Here is a 22,209-nt window from a genome sequence, read left to right on the forward strand (position 1 = left end):
AACTTGTTTTTTGTGTACTTTCACTTTGAAATTGGTTTTTAGTTGGTTTTCCCATGTTGAGTGCCATTTATTATTCAGCTTGCAATACTTGTGAGTAGGCAGTGCCCTTGAACAGTTCTTCCACAAATAACCTGAATGTTTCTTTGTCCTCCACACTTGGAAAGCACTGAAGACAAAGATGTAATCCAGAATGTGGACCTTTACCCATTAAGTTTCCACCACTTTGCTGTGAATCATTTTCTTCGACATGTGCAGTTTTTTCTAGTTGAACAACAGTAAAGGGCAATTCCTTTGAACTTTTCATTGATGTTCTTTCAGTAGAACTGTCCCTTGTTAACGTTACATCTTCAAATGCCTTGTTTACTGTAGAAACTGTGTTATCAGCAATGCAATATACATCTGGAGCAACCATTCTTGGTATTTTGTTGCCACATTCAGCATGGCTTTTTATGTTGTGAAGGCTTTCCAAAAACATCTTCTTTTCCCTGTTTAATTGGCTTGCTAGAGACTGTAGTTCTTTCTTCCCTTTTCCACTGCCTGCAAATTTGAGAAAAGCCAAAGAATTGTAACACATACAAGTCCATAAGAATTTCTTATCCCACTCATGATGGACACATTTTTTGTTTGCAGTCTCAACAATATTATTATTACCCTGTAATGCAGCTTTGTAGGTATGCAATGTGTGCAAATGACTAGAGTACTGTACATGTACAGCAGCAACTTAAACCTTTGCATGCATTGCATGCCTATGATGCTTGTCAAACGAACTTGAAACAGGTTAAAAATACCCCTTGAAATAACCAACTCGATGTTTGCAACCAGCAAAGCACCTTCATATACAAGTTCCTCATTCCCAGGGTCTCTCTCTTCCCCCTCCCTCGCTCTTGGGGGGCGGGGAGAGAAAGACCCTGGGACAAGGTTGCTTCTTATACCACTTTTGAAGTATCTTGTTGACATTGAGCAAGCATGGGAAGGGAGACATTGTCAAAGATGAAGTGTTTCGACAATCATAGTGAGGATTGTAGTAAACAAATAAAAAAATTTAAAATAAATAATAATTGTTATCGACACTAATATTTATTGCATCAATTAAAAGATGTTTCCAAGGTGCCCTTTATATTCAAGAGAACACTGTTGAACTCTCTACCATAAGCAATGCCATATTCTTTTGATGATGCATCAAAGGAGCAATCACATATAATTTCCACCTTGCCTTTGAGAAGAGTCAAAATGTGCAAGGGGAAAGTTGTCTCCACATCCTCGGAGACCCAGGGGCACTTTCGCCCGAACATCCCGTCGTCCTGATAAGCTGCCCGTCGCCCCCACTAACTGCCCCTGGGTCTCCGAGGATGTCGTCTCCTTTGCTTGAAATACAAGCTAATGTAAAAGAAAAAATAATGCATATTTTTTTATTGTCTTTCTTGGGAAGTACCCCTTTCATAGCTATAGTGCACCTTTGTGTAAGGCTAAAACCTGTCATTAATAAATGCTATTCTAAAGTCGGGAAAATGGAAAATGTTTCAGTCATTACTAGTCATTACAACTGTTACTGAATATGTACTAACCTTTTGCCTCTGTGATGACCTTAGCTATGTATTTTCTAAGCACTTGATCAGCCTGATACACAATACTTGTTATGCAAGCTGCTCTTGACTTTTCCTGTCACAAAAAAGAGAAAAAAAAATCAGTTCCAAGTCAACCTTAAAATGGATACATTATTCTTTTTGAAGATAATGATCAAGTTAAGGTGATTGCACGACACCATACTGACAAAATGTTTTGGTTATTTGAGATTCTTCCCAACAATTTTGATAGTTACAAACTCAATTATTTTAATATCTCTATAGATGGTGGTTTGACTAAATAAAATTTAATTAAAAGTAATATAATTTGTAATATGCCATATTTGGACCAAGTTTGATGATCCAACAAGTGGTCTAAGTGTGTATTTTTGACAAAAATGGTTGTCATCAATTCTATTCTAGAAGTGTGCAAAGTGATTATTAATTTTTTCCTACCAAATTTTGTCAAGCTGTACCAAACTTCAACAAGGTTCCATCATTCTGGCTTGAATGTCAAAACTGACGGGTGTTATTTATTTACAAACCTTAATTTAAAGCAAAATGCCATTTCGAAGGTGTGAACATACATGAGAACCACAAGCCGGGAAGCGCAGGACCTGAGGAGGGGGGGGCCGGGCGCCTTGCTGTAAGTAAATTTAATCTAGTCTATGATTTTTGTAGATTGTCAGATTTTTGTCAGCCTAGAGTGTACGGTACCCTAATCCAGCCTCAAAATTGGACAATTTCTCACCTTCTCTTCAACATCTTCAACATTTTGCAGTACTGGGTGCTTAAGAGCCTCAATTGTGAGATGAATCACACTGTCCCTAATGTAAAGAAAAAAATGAGTTGTGAAATATGACTCTTGGAGGAAAAATTATATTTATTAAAACTATAAGTAAGAACATTTTTATGTTAAAAAGCCATGTAATGGGAAAATGTCACTAAAATTAAAACAGCTAGTTGTGTACAAAAGATGTCAAAAACAATGACGAAAAAATGAAATCAGTCAAGAATTTTTCTTTGGTCTATTTAAATGAAAGCAGCCAACCACCTTCACTAATTTAACTTATTATTCCCTGAAGCATTAAATTTATATCAACACAAAATCATGGTCTATCCTTTCATTGTTCTGTCCAACAACTATTACAGACTACATTGCCCACTGTGAAAGTCACTCTCAAAATGCATACACAATATACTGGCAAGCCCATGCATCCCATTAACAAACATACATACATTATTTCAATATTCGGTTTTTCTTCAGCTTTTATTACAAGGTTATACTGCTCCCAAGGAAACTTCTCAGCCTCTGGAGGTTCCATTTTACTAAACATATTCCTCATGGTGTTTGGGACCACTGGATGGCTTCGTAAGCTGTTCCTCTTCTCTGCGATTTCAAGTGGACAGTTCAAGAAGACTTCTGCAAACCCAGCTCTATCTTCCTTAAACAAAACAATGACAGCTTAAATATATCTAGTGTGATCATCTGTGTCAGGTTAGTCCGGCTGAGAATGACCGACAGTGTTTGGTGACTTAATAGGACTGGCCTCTCTTAGACAATCAATAATATTTTAAATGCTTAGAACTAAGAAAGATCTAGAATAAAAGTAAATGTATTTGACATGCAAAGGGTAGTCTGCGTTCGAGCTTCCATATCCTAGTTTCCATAGCATAAGCAACAGGTTTTACTCTCCCCTCTCCTCCTGGATAAAAGGATGCTGGTCGCAGGGTTACCCGCAGCATTAAATTTGCCAGTTCTCATTTATACACCTAAGTGGAGTCAGGAGAGAAACACTGTGAGAGGAAAGTGTCTTGCCCATGAACACAACAGTCCACTCAGCCAGGGTTTTCAAAAAAAAAGCCAGCACCTACAGGAGTTCCACCGGCTACTTGATATATGTTGCTGGTTACCGTACTTAATTTACCATAGCAATCAGCTTGCGACAAACAAGCTCAGCCTGTCACAGCCACCTACTTTTCCAGTTGCTGGCACCTACTCCAAAACATTTTGAAATCCCTGCTCAGTCAGAGCTCAAAGCCAGACTGCTCGATCTGGAGTCCAGCACACTGACCATGAGGCCATGTGACCTCCCTATTTAAAACACCATGGCATTATTCCAAAGTAATATGACTGCCAGTAGTTAATATTAGCTTGCACATTAATTTTTAGACCAAGTTACTTACATTTTCTTGCCAATTGGACATACTCGTACCGCATACTGTGGTAAAACATATTGTCGTCCACTAGGATCACATGAGAGCTACCATTCCACCTGTGGTAACATGAGTCACACACACCTGTATTTCACTCATTTTATTTTTGTGAAGCAAAAACTGAAAGCCCTGAGGGTCTCATGATAACTGCCATCAAAAATGAGTCAAGTCACAAATCTTACCATAAAGCTACCCCCTACCCCCTGCCTCTGGTACCTAGTAGTAAGGGAGACTGATTTATAATTATTTGCTCTTCAGGATCTTTTGAGGGGGTACCTGTTAGAGTGGTAGGGTGGGACCCAGAATTCTGAATGGGATGAATGTTTTTTGTTTGTTTGGAGGGGTGGGTGGGCAGAGATGGAAAAAGTAGTGAGAATTTCTATGAAATTTCAAAAACTGCTCTTGTTGGAATTCTTCATAGGTCACGCCAAAGATCTTCGGCCTGGATTTCAAAATTGTGCCGCATACTTTGGTACAATTGTAGTCAGCACCTTCGAATTGGCGTACTGATGACTTATTTTAAGGTAAGAATAATAGAGGATCTTGGCGTAGACCTATAAAAAATTGTGTATCTTCGGAGTGGCCTGTACACAGAATGCACCCTGGGGAGCAACCAGGGATATATCCAAGAGGACCAGGAAAAAAAACAGAGGGTGGGGTGGGGTTAAGTTTGAAAATCATCAATAGCTAACTTCAGGGGGAGGCAGGAAATTTGTAAGATCTTGTTTGAGTGCATATAACATTTGTTGTCCCTCTCAAACAATATCATATAAGCTATAAACGGAAACAATTCTCCCACTTTGTAAAGAGAATAAAATGATCACTTCTCGTTTTTACCTCCAGTCTTTTGAGGTGATACAAGAACACCTTCTTTCCTCCGTGGATATATTTTTTACAAAAATGTCCCAAAACTCTTGAAAGGTTGGCAGCCCCTCCATCTCAAGTTCTTCCACATCCGAACTGTCCGCTTCAACTTTGTATAAATTGTTTTCTATCATATCCACAAGTTTTTCCACCGCTTCGAGTGTACGCTTCCTGAATTGTTTCCATAAGGAATATTTTGAAGGGTTAGAAGAACCATCCAAAGAGGATTCCTCGCTTTTTTCAACGCTGTTCTTATCGCCGGGTGCCTCCTCCAAATCGTTCTGAAGTTGATTTACATCTAAATCGGAAGGAATCAAATCATCATAACACACACGTATCGTGTGTATAGTATCGCCCTTGGTTTTGTGCACGTATTGCTGTAACTTTCTGGCAAACGTAGACTTTCCAGAAGCGGGAATTCCACAAATTAAAAGTACTGCAGAACGACAACTTTCGTCCGCCATATTGAAATGAAAAACATGGAGAGAGCTGGGGCGAGTTGCCCGTCATCCTCTGCGGGTGGACTGCACTCGATCTCACGTGACTTGTGTGATGTTCCGTCAAAATAATTCAAGATGGCGATCGATGGCAGTGCAAAACCTATGGCGGTAGTTCCTGTGATTGTTGTCACAGGAATTTGGGTCATTGTAGGTGGAGTTATTCCTTGGTGTATCAGAGGACCGAATAAGAGGTAACTGGAATTGAGTAAACTTCAAACTAAACAAAATTTCTGGCTTTATAGTGAAAAGGACGTCCCCCCTTCAGTTCTGAATATATTTTGGAAGTTTATATTTAAAGCTTTCGCTATAGGCTTAAAGCTCAGATAACTGCTAAGTTTACTGATAATAAGCTTGTTGAAAGAGATACAAATGAGAGATGATTGTTGCCTCCTCTCTCTACCTCACCTCCCCCAAAAAACCTGTTACCCTACTTGTCAAAAGTACACCCTTTAATTTTCTCACGATCAAAAGTTAATATAGCCTGGCCAACCAAGACGAGAGCCAACAAGAGTGGAATGGCACAAGTATTTTCTTCTTTAACTGTCAGTGACAATCATAGGCTCGATGAGCCAAGGCCCTATTCCTACCTGGGGGAAAGGAACTACAGTCGACTCTCGCCTTGCGGACACCCCGCTATTGCGGACACTCGCTATTACGGACAAAATCCAGATCCCTGGCGAATAAGGTTTGACTGGAAATGACTCCCGCTATTACAGACTCTCGCTATTACAGACTTGAAATGACGCCCCGAGCGTGTCCGCTTTAACGAGAGTTGACTGTAAGCTATAAAGTGGAGCTGACTTGATGTCTTTTTTGTGTCATAGATAGGAGAATTGCAGTCGTTCCGCCCGCCTACGAATGCCTTTGCTAACAACCAGTTCACTAACCTCTTAGCTCCTAGCGCCTACGTCTTAAGTCGTTTCGCTAAAGAGCTGTGGCCACCCTTCGCTCATGCTTAAAGAACGAGAAATATTCTAGGTGCTACTTAAAAGGGTAACCACAGCTCGTTAGCGAAATGACTTATGTAGGCAAATCAACCTAAGATGTTATCGAACTGGTCGTTAGCGAATGCACTCATAGGCATAAGACATAGGATAGGACATAACCCATGTGCATGACTAGTGAAGTGACAAAATCTGTTACATATGGTAGAGTAGTAGAGGGTCCATTATACTCTGGTCGTTTGGCCATTTAAGCCAATTTTTAGTGTCGGTTTGCTGATACATTCATATTTAACTGGTGGTTAACTGTTAAGAAGTTATGGTAGATTTGGTCTTTAGGAGAAAACAGATTTAAAGAAATTTGAGCTCTAGAATTAAAGGGACCGTGTCACGGATTTTAGCCAAACTTAGGCATAGGAAATGACCATCAAATTTGTTTAAATGTATAAAATAACCTCTTAAAACAGTGAAGGAATATTTAAATAACACACCAAAAGCAAAAGAAGGTACGGATGGCCAAAAGTGTTGAAGATTGAAACGGATTGCGATGTGGGCTTTTGAAATATGGTCCGGCGGAACAGTTTTCAAAGTTAATCTTGTCTGCTTGTAACTTTAATTTATGACGCCCGGGAGACACATTTAGCTGCAAGGAAGCTATGGTTTTGTCATTTAGTATCAAAGAATTAATTTCTTTGCAAACATTTAGTTTCATAGCGAATATTTGGCAAAATTTAGTAACATAAGATTAACTTAGCCGTGACATAGTCCCTTTAAATAAATTTGGTGGTTTACACTGTACGACAGCCTTTAATAAATTAGTCTCATTTGGAGCCACTATTTGGGATGTCACGCAACGCTCCGTTGCATGACATAATAGACCTTGAAGTAATGATTGTCAACTAGTCTAGTCACCTGCCATCTGTAGGTTTGTTTTTTGAAAGTAGAAAGTGAGTGTTGATCAGGCACATCTGGAAACCATGATCAAATTTACTGAATAATGTACGCTTTGTGTTAACTGTCTTTACGAGTAAAGTGTACATTAACTCTTATCAGCCCATTAATAACATTCAACAGTGTAGAGGGACTATATGGTATGTACAGTTTATTGAATGTAAGGGTAACCTTCCAATTTCTTTTATTTCAGACTAATACAGACCATGCTTGTGTTGACTGCTGTATGCTGTTGGTTATTGTATCCTTTTAAAATATTCAAACTTGGCAGCAAAGTGTACATGTAAAATAAAATCATGTTCTCTTGACTGTCCTACATGGACATGTAGTACATGTACGTGTAGCTCTCCAGTTTAAGCTATTGTACAACAATATTGTTATGCACAAAATAGTTGTAGAGTTGTTTAACCACTCTATACTCTTTTTAGGTCAATAATATTATATAGGGCTATCTTGCATTTCAACCTCATGTTTAAAATGTCCATACGTATGCCTTGTAACAGTGATTTTTTTTTGCCTGAAATTTGCAGAAAAGGCCGGGGGTACTGTGAGGACGTTTTTGAACAGAATATATTTGTCAAATTAAATTGTCTTCAGCCCAGGCAAAGGTCACAAAAAACTGGAATTACTTTTCATTAAACCTTCATTTCCTTACCATTGTACACAAATTTGTTTGAACAAGTCATAAGTTAGATTGCAATGTATAATTGGGTGCTTTATTTATTGTTTATACCAATTTGTTTTGCTGCATCCATTGTAGGTAGAATGAAATTAGTATGTATACGTTCTTTTTTTTTTTTTTTTTTTTTTTTTTTGTGGGGGGGGGGGGCTTAAAACTTTTCAAACCAGTTTGATTTTTATTCTTCTGCCTTATATTTTATCTAAAACAAAGCAAACTTATCAACTGGTTTGAAAAAATGGAAGAAAACAAAAACTAAACCACAACAAGTATCAGTATGCATAAGGTTTTGTCTTCCCTTAACCTGTGTTTAAGCTGGATTTGTGCTTATTTCTGTCAACTCAATCCACTTGTTGGACCTGAAATAGAAGTAGGAGCATTAAGGGCAATTATCAAAGAGTGGGGTGGCAAAGATGTATACTGAAGTTTTAAAAGATAAGGTACTTACCTAAGGCTACTAAAAGTGTTGTAAATTTTTGTGGTTAGTTTCTGGTAGTGTTTGTAAATGGTTTGAACCCCGGAGTGTCAGTACAGTAGTTCATTTTGTGTGATTGATGGTAGAAGGTAGTTCTGACTTGTCACCATCAACAACACTACTCTGTTTAGGACTACTGTGACCAGGCTGTCTGTCACCAAGCAATTCCAACAGGTCAAATTTGCACTGCTCACCTTCCCACTAAATCATTAAAAATTTTCTATTAATTTAGCAAGTCAGGTAGCTACCTTGTCAGTTCTTTCAACTGAGACATTTCTCTTATCTGGAACACTGGGTTGTGTACAATACCATCTCAAGTTGTCTATTTTAGAAAAAGGAGTTTTTTGGGAGCTTTAGATTTTACTTTTAAAGTAAAAGTAATTAGTGGAAAAGGTATTATTATTTGCCTGTGTTGTACTGTTTTGATCATGATGATTAATTTATAAAGCATGTTATTTTTTCTTTTGCAGAATAAAGCTGATATTATGATATAACGGAGAGGCAAGCTGTGAAGAATGGATTGTTCAGTGCCATTTTTCTTATTGTTAAAATAATTTAATTCATTTTGAATGATCTCTGCAGGAAGAAAATGGCACTGATAGATAGAAGCTATGGATATGGGACAATAATAATCCCATTCCATTGCAAAATTCAAAGTTCTGTTGTTGCAATTATTGTTACAAGGGGGTACCTGAAGAGACTTCTTATCAATTGAAATGGCCTAAATGTAAATTATGTTCTTAAACATGTACATGTTATTAGAGGTTAGAGTGTTCACAGGTTACATGGTGAAGCAATTAATGACTAGTAATTAAGAAATCGACTAGTAGATTTCGTCATGTCTAACAATAGACTGCTACATGTATGTCCTGAATTTGTCTGAACTATAAATTATGTAAACTTACCTGAGCAATGAATAAATTACCATTTAATTTATAATTTTATTACAATCATTGTTAGTGTAAGAACACAACAAGATTGCAACATCAATATTACATTGTATGTGCTCGTGTCATTCAATATAATCCTACATGTATTTCCCTTCTTTTGATTGATTGAGAGTTAACTGTCTCAACCTGCCTCCAAATAATGCTCTGCTAATCTGCAACACCATGAACCTTACCCAAACTCATTCCCAGTCACTCCCGAGGCGGTTTTGACTAGAACGCAGCCTGCCACGCAACCTCCATATTATTTCGCTTTTCTACCCAGTCTTTCTTTTAGAACGAATAAGTAGGGACTGGGAAAGAGTCTGAACCTTACCAGTTGCACAGCATCTTATCAGGATTCTAATAGGATCTTAGAGGAGCTATGTTGCAGACAACGCATCTTGAAAAAAAAGGCAATTTTTTTCAAGTTTGTCATTTATAATCCATATTATTAATCTTTGTCAGTCAAAACCATCCTTGTTTATCCTCTCCATCTTTGTTGTTTTTCTGCGTTAGAAAACAATTGTTTTGAGGTTCCCTTCAATTTGAGTGTTATCAGAAAAATGACTTAAAATACTGTGACACCTCCTTTAATTTAAGATCCTGTAAGATCCAATTCAACATTCTTTGAGGTCCTGAAGTATCGTGGCACAGAATCATGTAGGATTTTACTAGGATCTTGAAAATGATGTTACACAGGATCCTACACATTCCTATTATTAAAAGTACTTTTATGCAATCCTATACATACTCATAGAATCCCAAGTTAGATCCCATTCCTATTTAGGTTCCTGCAGGATCCAACACAATCCTATAGGATTGCATGTAGGATTGTTCACCTCTGTAAAATAATATTGAGACAAAACAGAGGGGGCATACCCTTTCCACTTTAGTCAAACCCTGTTAATATCATCACTCGAAGGACCACAGAAAGTGTCCATGTTTGGCGGGAGGGTGCTAAATCATAACAGATACAGCCAGAGGTGTTGGTAAATAATTTTATTATGGGTGGAAAATAATGTTCAATTAGGTGTAGAGTGAGCTGATGGATAGGCACTCTTCAGTGTCACCGACAGTGTGTTTAATAATTACTAGGGTGTATTGTGTTATTTCGTCAGTGTGTTTTGTTAGGGTGTATACCAGTCCCCAGGGACCTCTACCAACAGATTCCCCGACCTACAACTGGATAAAACTTCTATTCAAACAAGCTTTTTGCTTCAAAGTCTGATTTAATCAAAGTTGTTGTAATGTAAAAATCTCAAATATGCATATTTTACAGAATATACTATTTTGTAAATTGCATTATTTAATAATGCAAACTCTTATTTTTAAACAATGCAAACGCGAGACACTATTATTTAGCTCAAGTGTTTATCCTTAGACATCATATTCACACTGATGAAGGGGTTTCCCCGAAATGTTTGTTTTATACAGCATTTAAAACACTCCTAGAACACCATTGACATCCAATTGCTGATAGCCAGCGTAGCTTGGCGTTCTAGTCAGTTGGGGAGAGCGAGAAATTGCATGCGCGAGCAAAGCGACGGCTTGTGCGCGTGATTTTTCGCTCTCTATGACTGACTAGAACGCCAAGCTACGCTGGCTAAATTGCTGATTGTTTTGAGTGCTATGCAGCAAAATCTCTTTTTTTGTGACATGAAATTTACTGTACTTACACATGTACATTTGTATAGTATTGAATTTATTAGATTGGTTTTTTCGGTTTTGTTTAAAAATGATTTTTTGTTTTATTTTAAATTTTTTGTAAGGTGCATTGGGTTGGATAATGCACCCTACGAAGATGTAAATATAATAATTATAAAATTCCAAAAATAAGCCCTGGATTTAATATATTAACCCATTATCGGTATTCCTTTTAGGTGGGCTCTATATTCAAGATGGCCTGTTTTTTAAAGGATATTTGCATCTGAGATCTGGGGGGGGGGGAGGGGGGGTATCAGATCTGTACTGACCAGTACATACTTTTGAGAGTTTAAACTGGGAGTGTTGTGGTTCAAGACCTGACATAGGGAAGAGGAAGCTCTCTCCATGAGCTATAGGATATGTGGAGTTAGTCTAAATAAAAAGCCAATAACTAAAGTCGTCTTCCTTTGCGTACTTGTAATTCGTTGTTGGAATTTGTAACCAACATTTTATTGAACTGAGAAGTCCTGGATGCTAATTAAAACTAATTTGCATTTGGTGTTACGGCAAAATGATATTAAAAAAAAAAGATGTGATTTGTTTGTTTCAGGGAGTGAGCACGGGCACTCCAAATGCAAATTAGTTTAGCATCCAGGACTTCTCAGTTCAATAAAAGCTTCGTTACCCATGTGTTGTGGAACTATTTCGAACAAGGCAAAAGTAAGAAGTGGTGAGTTATTTATTCGAACTCCATTTATCCTATAGCTCATGAATGCTCTCTCTAAATCCCCCTGCAGAGAAAACAATAAACCCTATTGTTCACTCTGCACCTGTAATAGAGAGTAGTAGCCTACTGAAAACAACTATTTTATGCAAAATTTGTTGACAGGTTATCACCTAATCGCCCTTCTGGAACCTGATAACATAACCAAATAATACATCACACCAAACAAAAAGCCACCAATGTGTGCTGCATGGCCTATCCCATCTGATGAGTAGGCAACAAGAGTACCAATCATTCCTTTACTTGACCACGTACTGTCAAACAAGGGCAGCAAATCAGCCACTAAAATTGTGATCACAAACCACAAATGGCACACTTCGTAAATAACTTCTTTCAGCGTACGGTTATCCCATTCACTGTCCGCAATTCCTAAACTTCGTCTTCTTCTCAGTTCTTTGTATTTGTCATATAATGAAACAACATTTGCACAAGTCTCAACAGCAACAATGGAGGAGATTGCAGCACTAGCACCCCTGCATGGTGTTGCACCATGTACTGATTTAAAAACTTTATCCAGTGCATAATTCTGCCAAATTTCAGCTTTGCCACCAAGAAAGTCCCCAAGAATGCCCCAAGACTTTGGTGATGGAAAAAAAGACTCCCACTGGATCTGCTGGAAGATGTAATGACAAAGTTGAGACAGATTTCCAGCAACTCCCCCTCCAAAGAATGCTGCCAATAAATGTTTCCGACCAAATCGTCTGTGGACATGGTAACCATTTGGTACAAGCACAGTCAAGTTGTTCAAAAGATGTTGCTCATCTGTGGAATAAAGTGAATAAATATTGTTTGTAGAGAGCACGAAGATTGAGAAAAAGTTACTAAATGCAGAGCCATAGCCAGCCTGAAGGCATAGACGGGGCAAGATCTCCCTGGGGGGGAGTCGTGGTTCATGACCCCAGAAAAAGATTGAAATGTAGTTCTGAAAACCTTTTTCAACATTTTTGTAAGGTATTTCGACAGAAAAGTCAATATTGGTGAAGTAAATGTGTTTTGTTTTTCATTTTGGGTTAAAATCTAGTCGAGGCAAGTACCTCATTTGGCCTCTTGGTAGTTTGGCCCATGCACATGCACATGTATGTTCCTTTTCATCCTCCAGTCTATAATATTATAATTCTGACACTACAGTCAAACCTCTTTTATACAGACTCCAAATGGACATGGAAAGTCAACTGCCCATGTAATGGAGGTGTCCATATTATAGAGGTGTCATAAGGAGAGGTTCAAACTTTTTGTTACCAGACACTCTCACTACCAAAAAAAGTGTCCACTTATTAATGGTGTTCACTAGCTTATGAAGGTCAAAATTTTACTGTTTGTGGGTGACTGTTACCAAGACCAAGTGTCTACTTTAAGGTGTCTGCTTATGGACCTGCTGCATTTTATGTGGGTTACACCAAAGATCTGTGGGGATTTCAAAAGTGTGATGTACTGGCATACAGTCGTAGTTGGCATGTTTTAACTGGCTCCAGATGTCACTTGACATCTTAAAATAACAAAGGACCTTGGCGTAGACTTTAAAACCATGGGGTATCTTCAGCGTGGATACAGACAGAATGCAGCCTGTTTACTGGGGGCATCCACATTTGCAGCGGGATACAGGATAAAATGTAACTGGAATGAGTGCACCATTTAAAATTTCTTTCTAACAAGATTAAGTAAAACCATGATTATTGTGTGTATGTGAATGGGTGATGACACCAAACTGGCATGTCACACTAGCCTCCTACGCTGACGTTCTTACATGAAAAGTACAAAAAGGGTCTGTGTAGAAGGCTACTGTCACTCCTTACTGAAAGTGAAAAAATATCAGTTTCTGTTCAGTCAGAATAATTTGACTTTTTGACTCAAATGTTCAAAGCTGCAACTTAGTCCCTTTAAAAACTATCTTACAGGACAGTCATATCCTGTTTTGTTCTTACCAATAATTGTATCTGGATGGTCATCTGGATGTTTTATAACTTAGTTTAAAGTCAAGCTACGTACGTTTAGCCCGGGGGGGGGGGGGTACTCCCATAAATTTTGGATAGGGGTGTGCCACCAAGGTTCTTAAACCCTTACCCTATTTAAGGATAAAGAAAGCGAAAATTGATACCCTTTTTAAGGCCCAAAACTGAAAAATGACACCCTATTCAAGGGAAGGAGAAGTGTTCCGTGACGACGCAAATAACGGCTAACCGCACACGGCAAAACACAAATCTTTATAAAATCAAAGTCGCTTTACTAACACTTGAACGGATGCCTTTTTACGTTTAGCTGGGCGTTTAATATAGCTGCTGGAATTTAGGTACCCTATCTAAGGATCACACCGGGAACACATTGCCAAAAGGAGCAAAAATGATACCCTATTTAAGGACTGAGAACCTCAAAAACCATACCCTATCGGGCGGCACATACCTATATAGCCCATATATGGGAGTACCCCCCCCCCCCCCCGGGACGTTTAGTCAGGTTTAGTACGATATCACCTCAAGCTTCACAGCTGGACAGAAGAACACGATCAAGCAAACATTTAATTTATTGAGTCTCTAAACTAGTGTAAGCAAAGCATACTTTACCTTGATGATTGAAAAGATTCGTCACAAGAGTGTGGTATCGTCCTTGTGCAAGGTTTTCAGGAGAGAAAGAGAAGTGTTTGTGCAATGTTACTGGCGACATATTGAATGGGAAACCAAGAGATTGAAATTTAACCAGAGGAGACGAGCGCGATGCTGCAGAAACTAGACATGGCAACTGTAATCCAACAAGACCCGTTAGAGTTAACGAGTAATCTCCGACTTCTTTAAAACTTGGTCTGTTCATGTTTTGATCGAAATCAACTTGCAACAACCACTTCCGATTTCCTCATGAAATCAAACTCATCGACAGCCTGGGAACGAGTGTTACAGTAAGTGCTTGATATAAGCGTACTTATACTGTCTCGCCCCTTCTCAAGTGTTTCCCTTTCTTTCTTTCGTCGCCAAATCGATCACAAAACCAACAGCGCCTTAGCCAATAACGTTGTAACGTAGTGGTAAAACAAAGGAAGAGCGCTAGTAAGTGAAGCAACAATCAAACAATAATGGGGCTATTTCCCTGGGGGCACTCCCATATATATGATGTATAGGTATGTACCGCTGTGAAGGGAATGGTTTTCAAGCAGTTTAGCCCGAAATAGAATAAAGAAATCAGAGAGTTTTGGTCTAGAACAGGGTATCATTTGCCAGGAAACTGATCAGTGGTATGAAAAATTAAGTCCTAAGTCGGAAGAGAAAGAGGCTCCAGGTCTAAAAGAATCGAATAAGAAAGAGTCACATGAGGCACTGAAAATGAAGCTTTTCGGCCCTTGTGTATATTAAAGCTTATTTTCTCTCCAGATCTAGCAAAACCTGCCAGTTTCGAAATATCCACCGGGTACCGAGCGCGAGAAAAAAATCTTCTGGTACCTAGGGTAGAAGATTTTCGGCCCTTGCGTTGAAATACCACCACATAAACTTGGCTTATAATCTCTCCAGATCCAGCAAATCCTGCCAGTTTGAAACTTGAAACGTACAGTTTGGGCCTTTTTTGGAAAAACGTCATCACGTGGATTCAGCCTAATGTTCACTCCAGGTCCAAAAGAATAAAAAAAAGTAGCACATGAGGCACTGAAATTGAAGATTTTCAACCTTTCCTTTGACATACCACCACGTATATTAAAACTTATTTTCTCTCCAGATCCAGCAAATCCTGCCAGTTTAAAATTTTGAACATATAGTTTGGGCCTTTTTGCAAAAAATGCCATCACGTGGATTCAGCCTAATGTTCACTCCAGGTCCAAAAGAACCGAAAAAAAAGTAGCACATGAGGCACTGAAAATAAAAATTTTTGGCCCTCGTATTAAAATACCAAAACGTATATTAAACCTTATTTTCTCTCCATATCCAGCAAAACCTGCCACTTGGAAACTTGAAACGTCCAGTTTGGGCCTTTTTGGAAAAAAGCCATCACGTGGATTTAGTCTAATGTTCACCCCAGTTCCAAAAAAATCGAAAAAGAAAGTAGCCCATAAGGCACTCAAAATGAAGATTTTCGGCCCTTGCGTTGAAATACCACCACGTATTTTAGGGCTTATTTTCTCTCCAGATACAGTTAAACCGGCCAGTTTGAAACTCGAAACGTACAGTTTGGGCTTCTTTGGAAAAATGCCATCACATGGATTCAGCGTTATCTTGAATCCAGGGCCAAAAGACTGAAAAGAAAGTGTGACATCATGGAAACACTGAAAATGAAGATTTTCGGCCCTTTTGTTAAAATACCAAAAGGTATATTTAAAGCTTATTTTTTCTCCATATCCAGCAAAACTTGCCAGTTTGAAACTTGAAACGTACAGTTTGGGCCTTTTTGGAAAAATGCCATCACGTGGATTCAGCCTAATGTTTACTCCAGGTCCAAAAGAATCGAAAGAGAAAGTAGCACACGAGGCACTGGAAATGAAGATTTTCCGCCCTTGTGTTGAAATACCACCACGTATACTAAACCTTTTTTCTCTTCAGATACAGTAAAAACTGCCAGTTTGAAATTTAAAACGTACAGATTGGGCCTTTTTGAGAAAATGCTTTCACGTGGATTCAGCCAAATGTTCACTCCAGGTCCAAAAGAATCGAATACGAAAGTGTCACATGAGACACTAAAAAGGCGATTTTCGGCCATTGGGTTGAAATAACACCGCGTATATTAAAGCTTATTTTCCCTCCAGATCCTGCCAGTTTGAAATTTAAAACATATACAGTTTGGGCATTTTTGGAAAAAATGCCATCACGTGGATTTAGCCTAATGTTTACTCCAGGTTCAAAAGAATCTGATAAAAAAGTGTCACATGAGGCACTGAAAGTAAAGATTTTCGGCCCTTGCGTTGAAATACCACCACGTATATTAAAGCTTATTTTTCGCGAGATCCAGGAAAACCTGCCGGTTGAAACTTGAAACTTACAGTTTGGGCCTTTTTTAAAAAAATGTCATCACCTTGATTCAGCCTTATGTTCGCTCCAGGTCTAAAAGAATCAAATAAGAAAGTGTTACACGAGGCACTGAAAATGACGATTTTCGACCCTTGCGTTGAAATAACACCGGGTATATTAAAGCTTATTTTCTCTCCAGATCCAGCAAAACCCGCCAGTTTGACAATTAAATCGTACAGTTTGAACATTTTTGAAAAATAGCCATCACATGGATTCAGCCTAATGTTTACTCCAGATCCAAAAGAATTGAATAAGAATGTGTTACATGAGGCACCGAAAATGAAGAGTTCCGGTTCTTGCGATGAAATACATTCCCCCCTCCCCCACCGTACATTACAGCTAATTTTTTATCCAGATCTAACAAAACCTGTCAGTTTCAAACTTAAAACGTACAGTTTGGGCCTTTTTGGAAAAATGCCATCACGTGGATTCAGCCTAATGTTCACTCCAGGTAAGAAAGAATCGAAAATAAGAAAAAGTAACATGAGGCACTGAAAATGAAGACTTTCGGCCCTTTCGTTGATATGCTACCAGGTATATTAAGTTTATTTACAGTTTGTGCCTTTTTGGAAAAGGACATCACCCGCAATCAGCCTAATGGTCACTACAGTTGCAAACAATGAGCGCGCAATGTAAAAACGTGACAATGAAACACAAAACCATAAGCGCGCTACTTAGAAATGTAACAATCAAACACAAAACAATGAGTACGCATTAGGTAACAATCAAACACAAAACTATGAGCGCGCTACTTATAAACGTAACCAACAAAGACAAAACAATGAGAGCGCTACTTAGAAACGTAACAAACAAAGACAAAACAATAAGCGCGCTACTTAGAAACGTAACAATCAAACACAAAACAATAAGCGCGCTACTTAGGAACGTAACAATCAAACACAAAACAATAAGCGCGCTACTTAGAAATGTAACAATCGAACACAAAACAATGAGTACGCAACTGAGAAACGTAACAATCAAACACAAAACAATGAGCGCGCTACTTAGAAACGTAACAAACAAAGACAAAACAATGAGAGCGCTACTTAGAAACGTAACAAACAAAGACAAAACAATAAGCGCGCTACTTAGAAACGTGACAATGAAACACAAAACATTAAGCGCGCTACTTAGAAATGTAACAATAAAACACAAAACGATGGGTACCCAACTTACAAACGTAACAATAAAACCCAAAACAATGAGCGAGCTACTTAGAAACAAACAAACACAAAACAATGAACGCGCTACTTAGAAACGTGACAATCAAACACAAAACAATAAGTGCACTACTTTAAAACGTAAAAATAAAAAAAAAAAAAAAAAAAAAAAAAAAGGTACTTAGAAACGTAAAAATCAAACACAAAACAATGAGCGCGTTACTTAGAAACGTAACAATCAAACACAAAACAATGAGCGCGTTACTTAGAAACGTAACAATCAAACACAAACAATGAGCGCGTTACTTAGAAACGTAACAATCAAACACAAAACAATGAGCGTCCTACTTAGAAACGTAACAATCAAACACAAAACAATGAGCGCGTTACTTAGAAACGTAACAATCAAACACAAAACAATTAGCGCGTTACTTAGAAACGTAACAATCAAACACAAACAATGAGCGCGCTACTTAGAAACGTAACAGACAAACACAAAACAATGAGCGTCCTACTTATAAACGTAACAATCAAACACTAAACAATGAGCGCGCTAGTTAGAAACGTAACAATCAAACACAAACAATAAGCGCGCTACTTAGAAACGTTACAATCAAACACAAGACAATGAGCGCGCTACTTAGAAACGTAACATTCAAACACAAAACAATGAGCGCGCTACTAAGAAACGTAACAATCAAACACAAAACAATGAGCACGCTACTAAGAAACGTAACAATCAAACACAAAACAATGAGCGTGCTACTTAGAAACGTAACAATCAAACATTAAACAATGAGCGCGCTACTTAGAAACGTAACAATCAAACACAAAACAATGAGTACGCAACTTAGAAACGTAACAATCAAACACAAAACAATGAGCACGCTACCTAGAAACGTAACAGACAAACACAAAACAATGAGCGCGCTACTTAGAAACGTAACAGACAAATACAAAACAATGAGCGCGCTACTTAGAAACGTAACAATCAAACACAAAACAATGAGCGTGCCACTTAGAAACGTAACAATCAAACACTAAACAATGAGCGTGCTACTTAGAAACGTAACAATCGAACACAAAACAATGAGCGCGCTACTTAGAAACGTGACAATAACACAAAGCAATGAGCGTGCAACTTAGAATTGTAAATGTCATCTCGTATTAAATGTTAAACCATCGAATAAGATATTGATTATTCCACTAAGTTTGGGTGTGTATTACGTAAGTTTGTACGTCCGCATTTTTGCCCTGTTCTACAGTGTAATAACGTGACATGTTTTGCGCGTTCTTTTCCCCTTATATCGTAAACTGGCGCAATAGTGGAATAATAAAACACAAAAGTGTCTACTTAGAAACGTATCAATTCAACAGAAAACAATTTGCGCGATACTTAGAAATGTATCAATTAAACAAAAAACAATGAGTGCGCTTCTTAGAAACCTAACACTCAAATACAAAACAATGAGCGCGCTACTAAGAAACGTAACAATCCAACACAAAAAAATGAGTGCGTTTCTTAGAAACGTAACAATCAAAATCAAAGCAATGAGCGCGCTACTTAGAAACGTAACAGACAAACACAAAACAATGAGCGCGCTACTAAGAAATGTAACATTTAAACAGAAAACAATGAGCACGCTACTTAGAAATGGGTTAGTGATATTTCTACGAGACAGTCGAGGCATGGAAGCATAACCCTGAGATGCCCGAAATACTCGCGTGAAACCGAGGGATGAAGAACTTTTGCAATCACGGCAATGAAAGAGTGGAATAAGCTCCCTACTAACATTAGATCTAGTCAGAATGTTAAGTTTTTTAAAAGTAATTATGTAAATTACCTTAAGGAATCATACGTAGGCCTCGACCATTTCTCTATTTCTTAAGTTAAACTCTATTGTAGTATTTTGTTTTTAGTCATTTAAATTGTATAATATAGTGAGGGCTACTAGTTTCTCAGTTTTTAACAGTAAAGTGTTTTTACCCTCGTTAAATGAAGTTATTATTATTATTATTATTATTATTATTATTATTATTATTATAAACAATGAGCGCGCTACTTAGAAATGTAACAATCAAACACTAAACAATGAACGTGCTAGTTAGAAACGTAACAATGTAACACAAAACAGTGGGCGCGCTACTTAGAAACGTAACAATCAAACAGAAAACAATGAGCGGGCTACTTAGAAACGAAACAATCAAACACAAAACAATGAGCGTGCTACTTAGAAACGTAACAATCAAACACTAAACAATGAGCGTGCTACTTAGAAACGTAACAATCAAACACTAAACAATGAGCGCGCTACTTAGAAACGTGACAATAACACAAAGCAATGAGCGTGCAACTTAGAATCGTAAATGTCCCCTCGTATTAACTGTTAAACCATCGAATAAGATATTGATTATTCCACTAAGTTTGGGTGTGTATTACGTAAGTTTGTACGTCCGTATTTTTGCCCTGTTCTACAGCGCAATAACGTGGCATGTTTTGCGCGTTCTTTTCCCCTTATATCGTAAAATGGCGCAACAGTGGAATAATAAAACACAAAAGTTTCTACTTAGAAACGTATCAATTCAACAGAAAACAATTTGCGCGATACTTAGAAATGTATCAATTAAACAAAAAACAATGAGTGCGCTTCTTAGAAACCTAACACTCAAATACAAAACAATGAGCGCGCTACTAAGAAACGTAACAATCCAACACAAAAAAATGAGTGCGTTTCTTAGAAACGTAACAATCAAAATCAAAGCAATGAGCGCGCTACTTAGAAACGTAACAGACAAACACAAAACAATGAGCGCGCTACTAAGAAATGTAACATTTAAACAGAAAACAATGAGCACGCTACTTAGAAATGGGTTAGTGATATTTCTACGAGACAGTCGAGGCATGGAAGCATAACCCTGAGATGCCCGAAATACTCGCGTGAAACCGAGGGATGAAGAACTTTTGCAGTCACGGCAATGAAAGAGTGGAATAAGCTCCCTACTAACATTAGATCTAGTCAGAATGTTAAGTTTTTTAAAAGTAATTATGTAAATTACCTTAAGGAATCATACGTAGGCCTCGACCATTTCTCTATTTCTTAAGTTAAACTCTATTGTAGTATTTTGTTTTTAGTCATTTAAATTGTATAATATAGTGAGGGCTACTAGTTTCTCAGTTTTTAACAGTAAAGTGTTTTTACCCTCGTTAAATGAAGTTATTATTATTATTATTATTATTATTATTATTATTATTATTATTATAAACAATGAGCGCGCTACTTAGAAATGTAACAATCAAACACTAAACAATGAACGTGCTAGTTAGAAACGTAACAATGTAACACAAAACAGTGGGCGCGCTACTTAGAAACGTAACAATCAAACAGAAAACAATGAGCGGGCTACTTAGAAACGAAACAATCAAACACAAAACAATGAGCGTGCTACTTAGAAACGTAACAATCAAACACTAAACAATGAGCGTGCTACTTAGAAACGTAACAATCAAACACTAAACAATGAGCGCGCTACTTAGAAACGTGACAATAACACAAAGCAATGAGCGTGCAACTTAGAATCGTAAATGTCCCCTCGTATTAACTGTTAAACCATCGAATAAGATATTGATTATTCCACTAAGTTTGGGTGTGTATTACGTAAGTTTGTACGTCCGTATTTTTGCCCTGTTCTACAGCGCAATAACGTGGCATGTTTTGCGCGTTCTTTTCCCCTTATATCGTAAAATGGCGCAACAGTGGAATAATAAAACACAAAAGTTTCTACTTAGAAACGTATCAATTCAACAGAAAACAATTTGCGCGATACTTAGAAATGTATCAATTAAACAAAAAAACAATGAGTGCGCTTCTTAGAAACCTAACACTCAAACACAAAACAATGAGCGCGCTACTAAGAAACGTAACAATCAAAATCAAAACAATGAGCGCGCTACTTAGAAACATAACAATCAAAATCAAAACAATGAGCGCGCTGCTTAGAAACGTAACAATATAAATCAAAGCAATGAGCGCGCTACTTAGAAACGTAACAGTCAAACACAACTGGTGAGCGCGTTACTTAGAAACGAGACAATCAAACACAAAAAAATTGAGCGCGCTAAATTGAAACGTAACAATGAAACACAAAACAATGAGCGCGCTACTTAAAAAAGGGGCCATCAAACACAAAACAAGGAGCGCGTACTTAGAAACGTAACAATCAAACACAAAAAATCTACTTAGAAACGTAACAATCAAACACAAAACAATGAGCGCGCTACTTAGAAACGTAACAATCAAACACAAAACAGTGAGCGCGCTACTTAGAAACGTAACAATCAAACACAAAACAATGAGCGCGCTACTTAGAAACGTAACAATCAAACACAAAACAATGATCGCACTACTTAGAAACGTAACAATCAAACACAAAACAGTGAGCGCGCTACTTAGAAACGTAACAATCAAACACAAAACAATGATCGCACTACTTAGAAACGTAACAATCAAACACAAAACAGTGAGC

General features: G+C 37.8%; 3 protein-coding genes across 3 annotated transcripts; 1 reads left to right on the top strand and 2 right to left on the bottom strand.

Moving 5' to 3' along the window:
- Nucleotides 1–70: 70 nt before the first annotated feature.
- LOC144643322 (L-seryl-tRNA(Sec) kinase-like) lies at nucleotides 71–5,216 on the bottom strand. Its single transcript, XM_078502529.1, has 6 exons — nucleotides 4,617–5,216; nucleotides 3,750–3,838; nucleotides 2,802–3,003; nucleotides 2,314–2,389; nucleotides 1,566–1,659; nucleotides 71–537 (listed from the first exon to the last, which is right to left on the bottom strand). Exons 1-6 carry the CDS (start codon nucleotides 5,105–5,107, stop codon nucleotides 71–73), a joined length of 1,419 nt encoding a protein of 472 aa, XP_078358655.1. The 5' UTR covers nucleotides 5,108–5,216.
- On the top strand, nucleotides 5,176–8,832 carry LOC144643359 (V-type proton ATPase subunit e-like). The gene is made up of 4 exons (XM_078502571.1): nucleotides 5,176–5,334; nucleotides 7,229–7,276; nucleotides 8,030–8,147; nucleotides 8,658–8,832. The coding sequence occupies exons 1-3, from the start codon at nucleotides 5,219–5,221 to the stop codon at nucleotides 8,136–8,138; spliced, it is 273 nt and encodes a 90-aa protein (XP_078358697.1). The 5' UTR covers nucleotides 5,176–5,218; the 3' UTR covers nucleotides 8,139–8,147; nucleotides 8,658–8,832.
- A 1,277-nt stretch (nucleotides 8,833–10,109) lies between these two features.
- On the bottom strand, nucleotides 10,110–14,397 carry LOC144643344 (uncharacterized). The gene is made up of 2 exons (XM_078502559.1): nucleotides 14,105–14,397; nucleotides 10,110–12,308 (listed from the first exon to the last, which is right to left on the bottom strand). The coding sequence occupies exons 1-2, from the start codon at nucleotides 14,346–14,348 to the stop codon at nucleotides 11,656–11,658; spliced, it is 897 nt and encodes a 298-aa protein (XP_078358685.1). The 5' UTR covers nucleotides 14,349–14,397; the 3' UTR covers nucleotides 10,110–11,655.
- Nucleotides 14,398–22,209: the final 7,812 nt, after the last annotated feature.

Source organism: Oculina patagonica, chromosome 2 (assembly GCF_052425735.1).
Source record: "Oculina patagonica isolate OP01 chromosome 2, crgOcupat, whole genome shotgun sequence".
Classification (NCBI taxonomy): Eukaryota; Metazoa; Cnidaria; class Anthozoa; order Scleractinia; family Oculinidae; genus Oculina; species Oculina patagonica.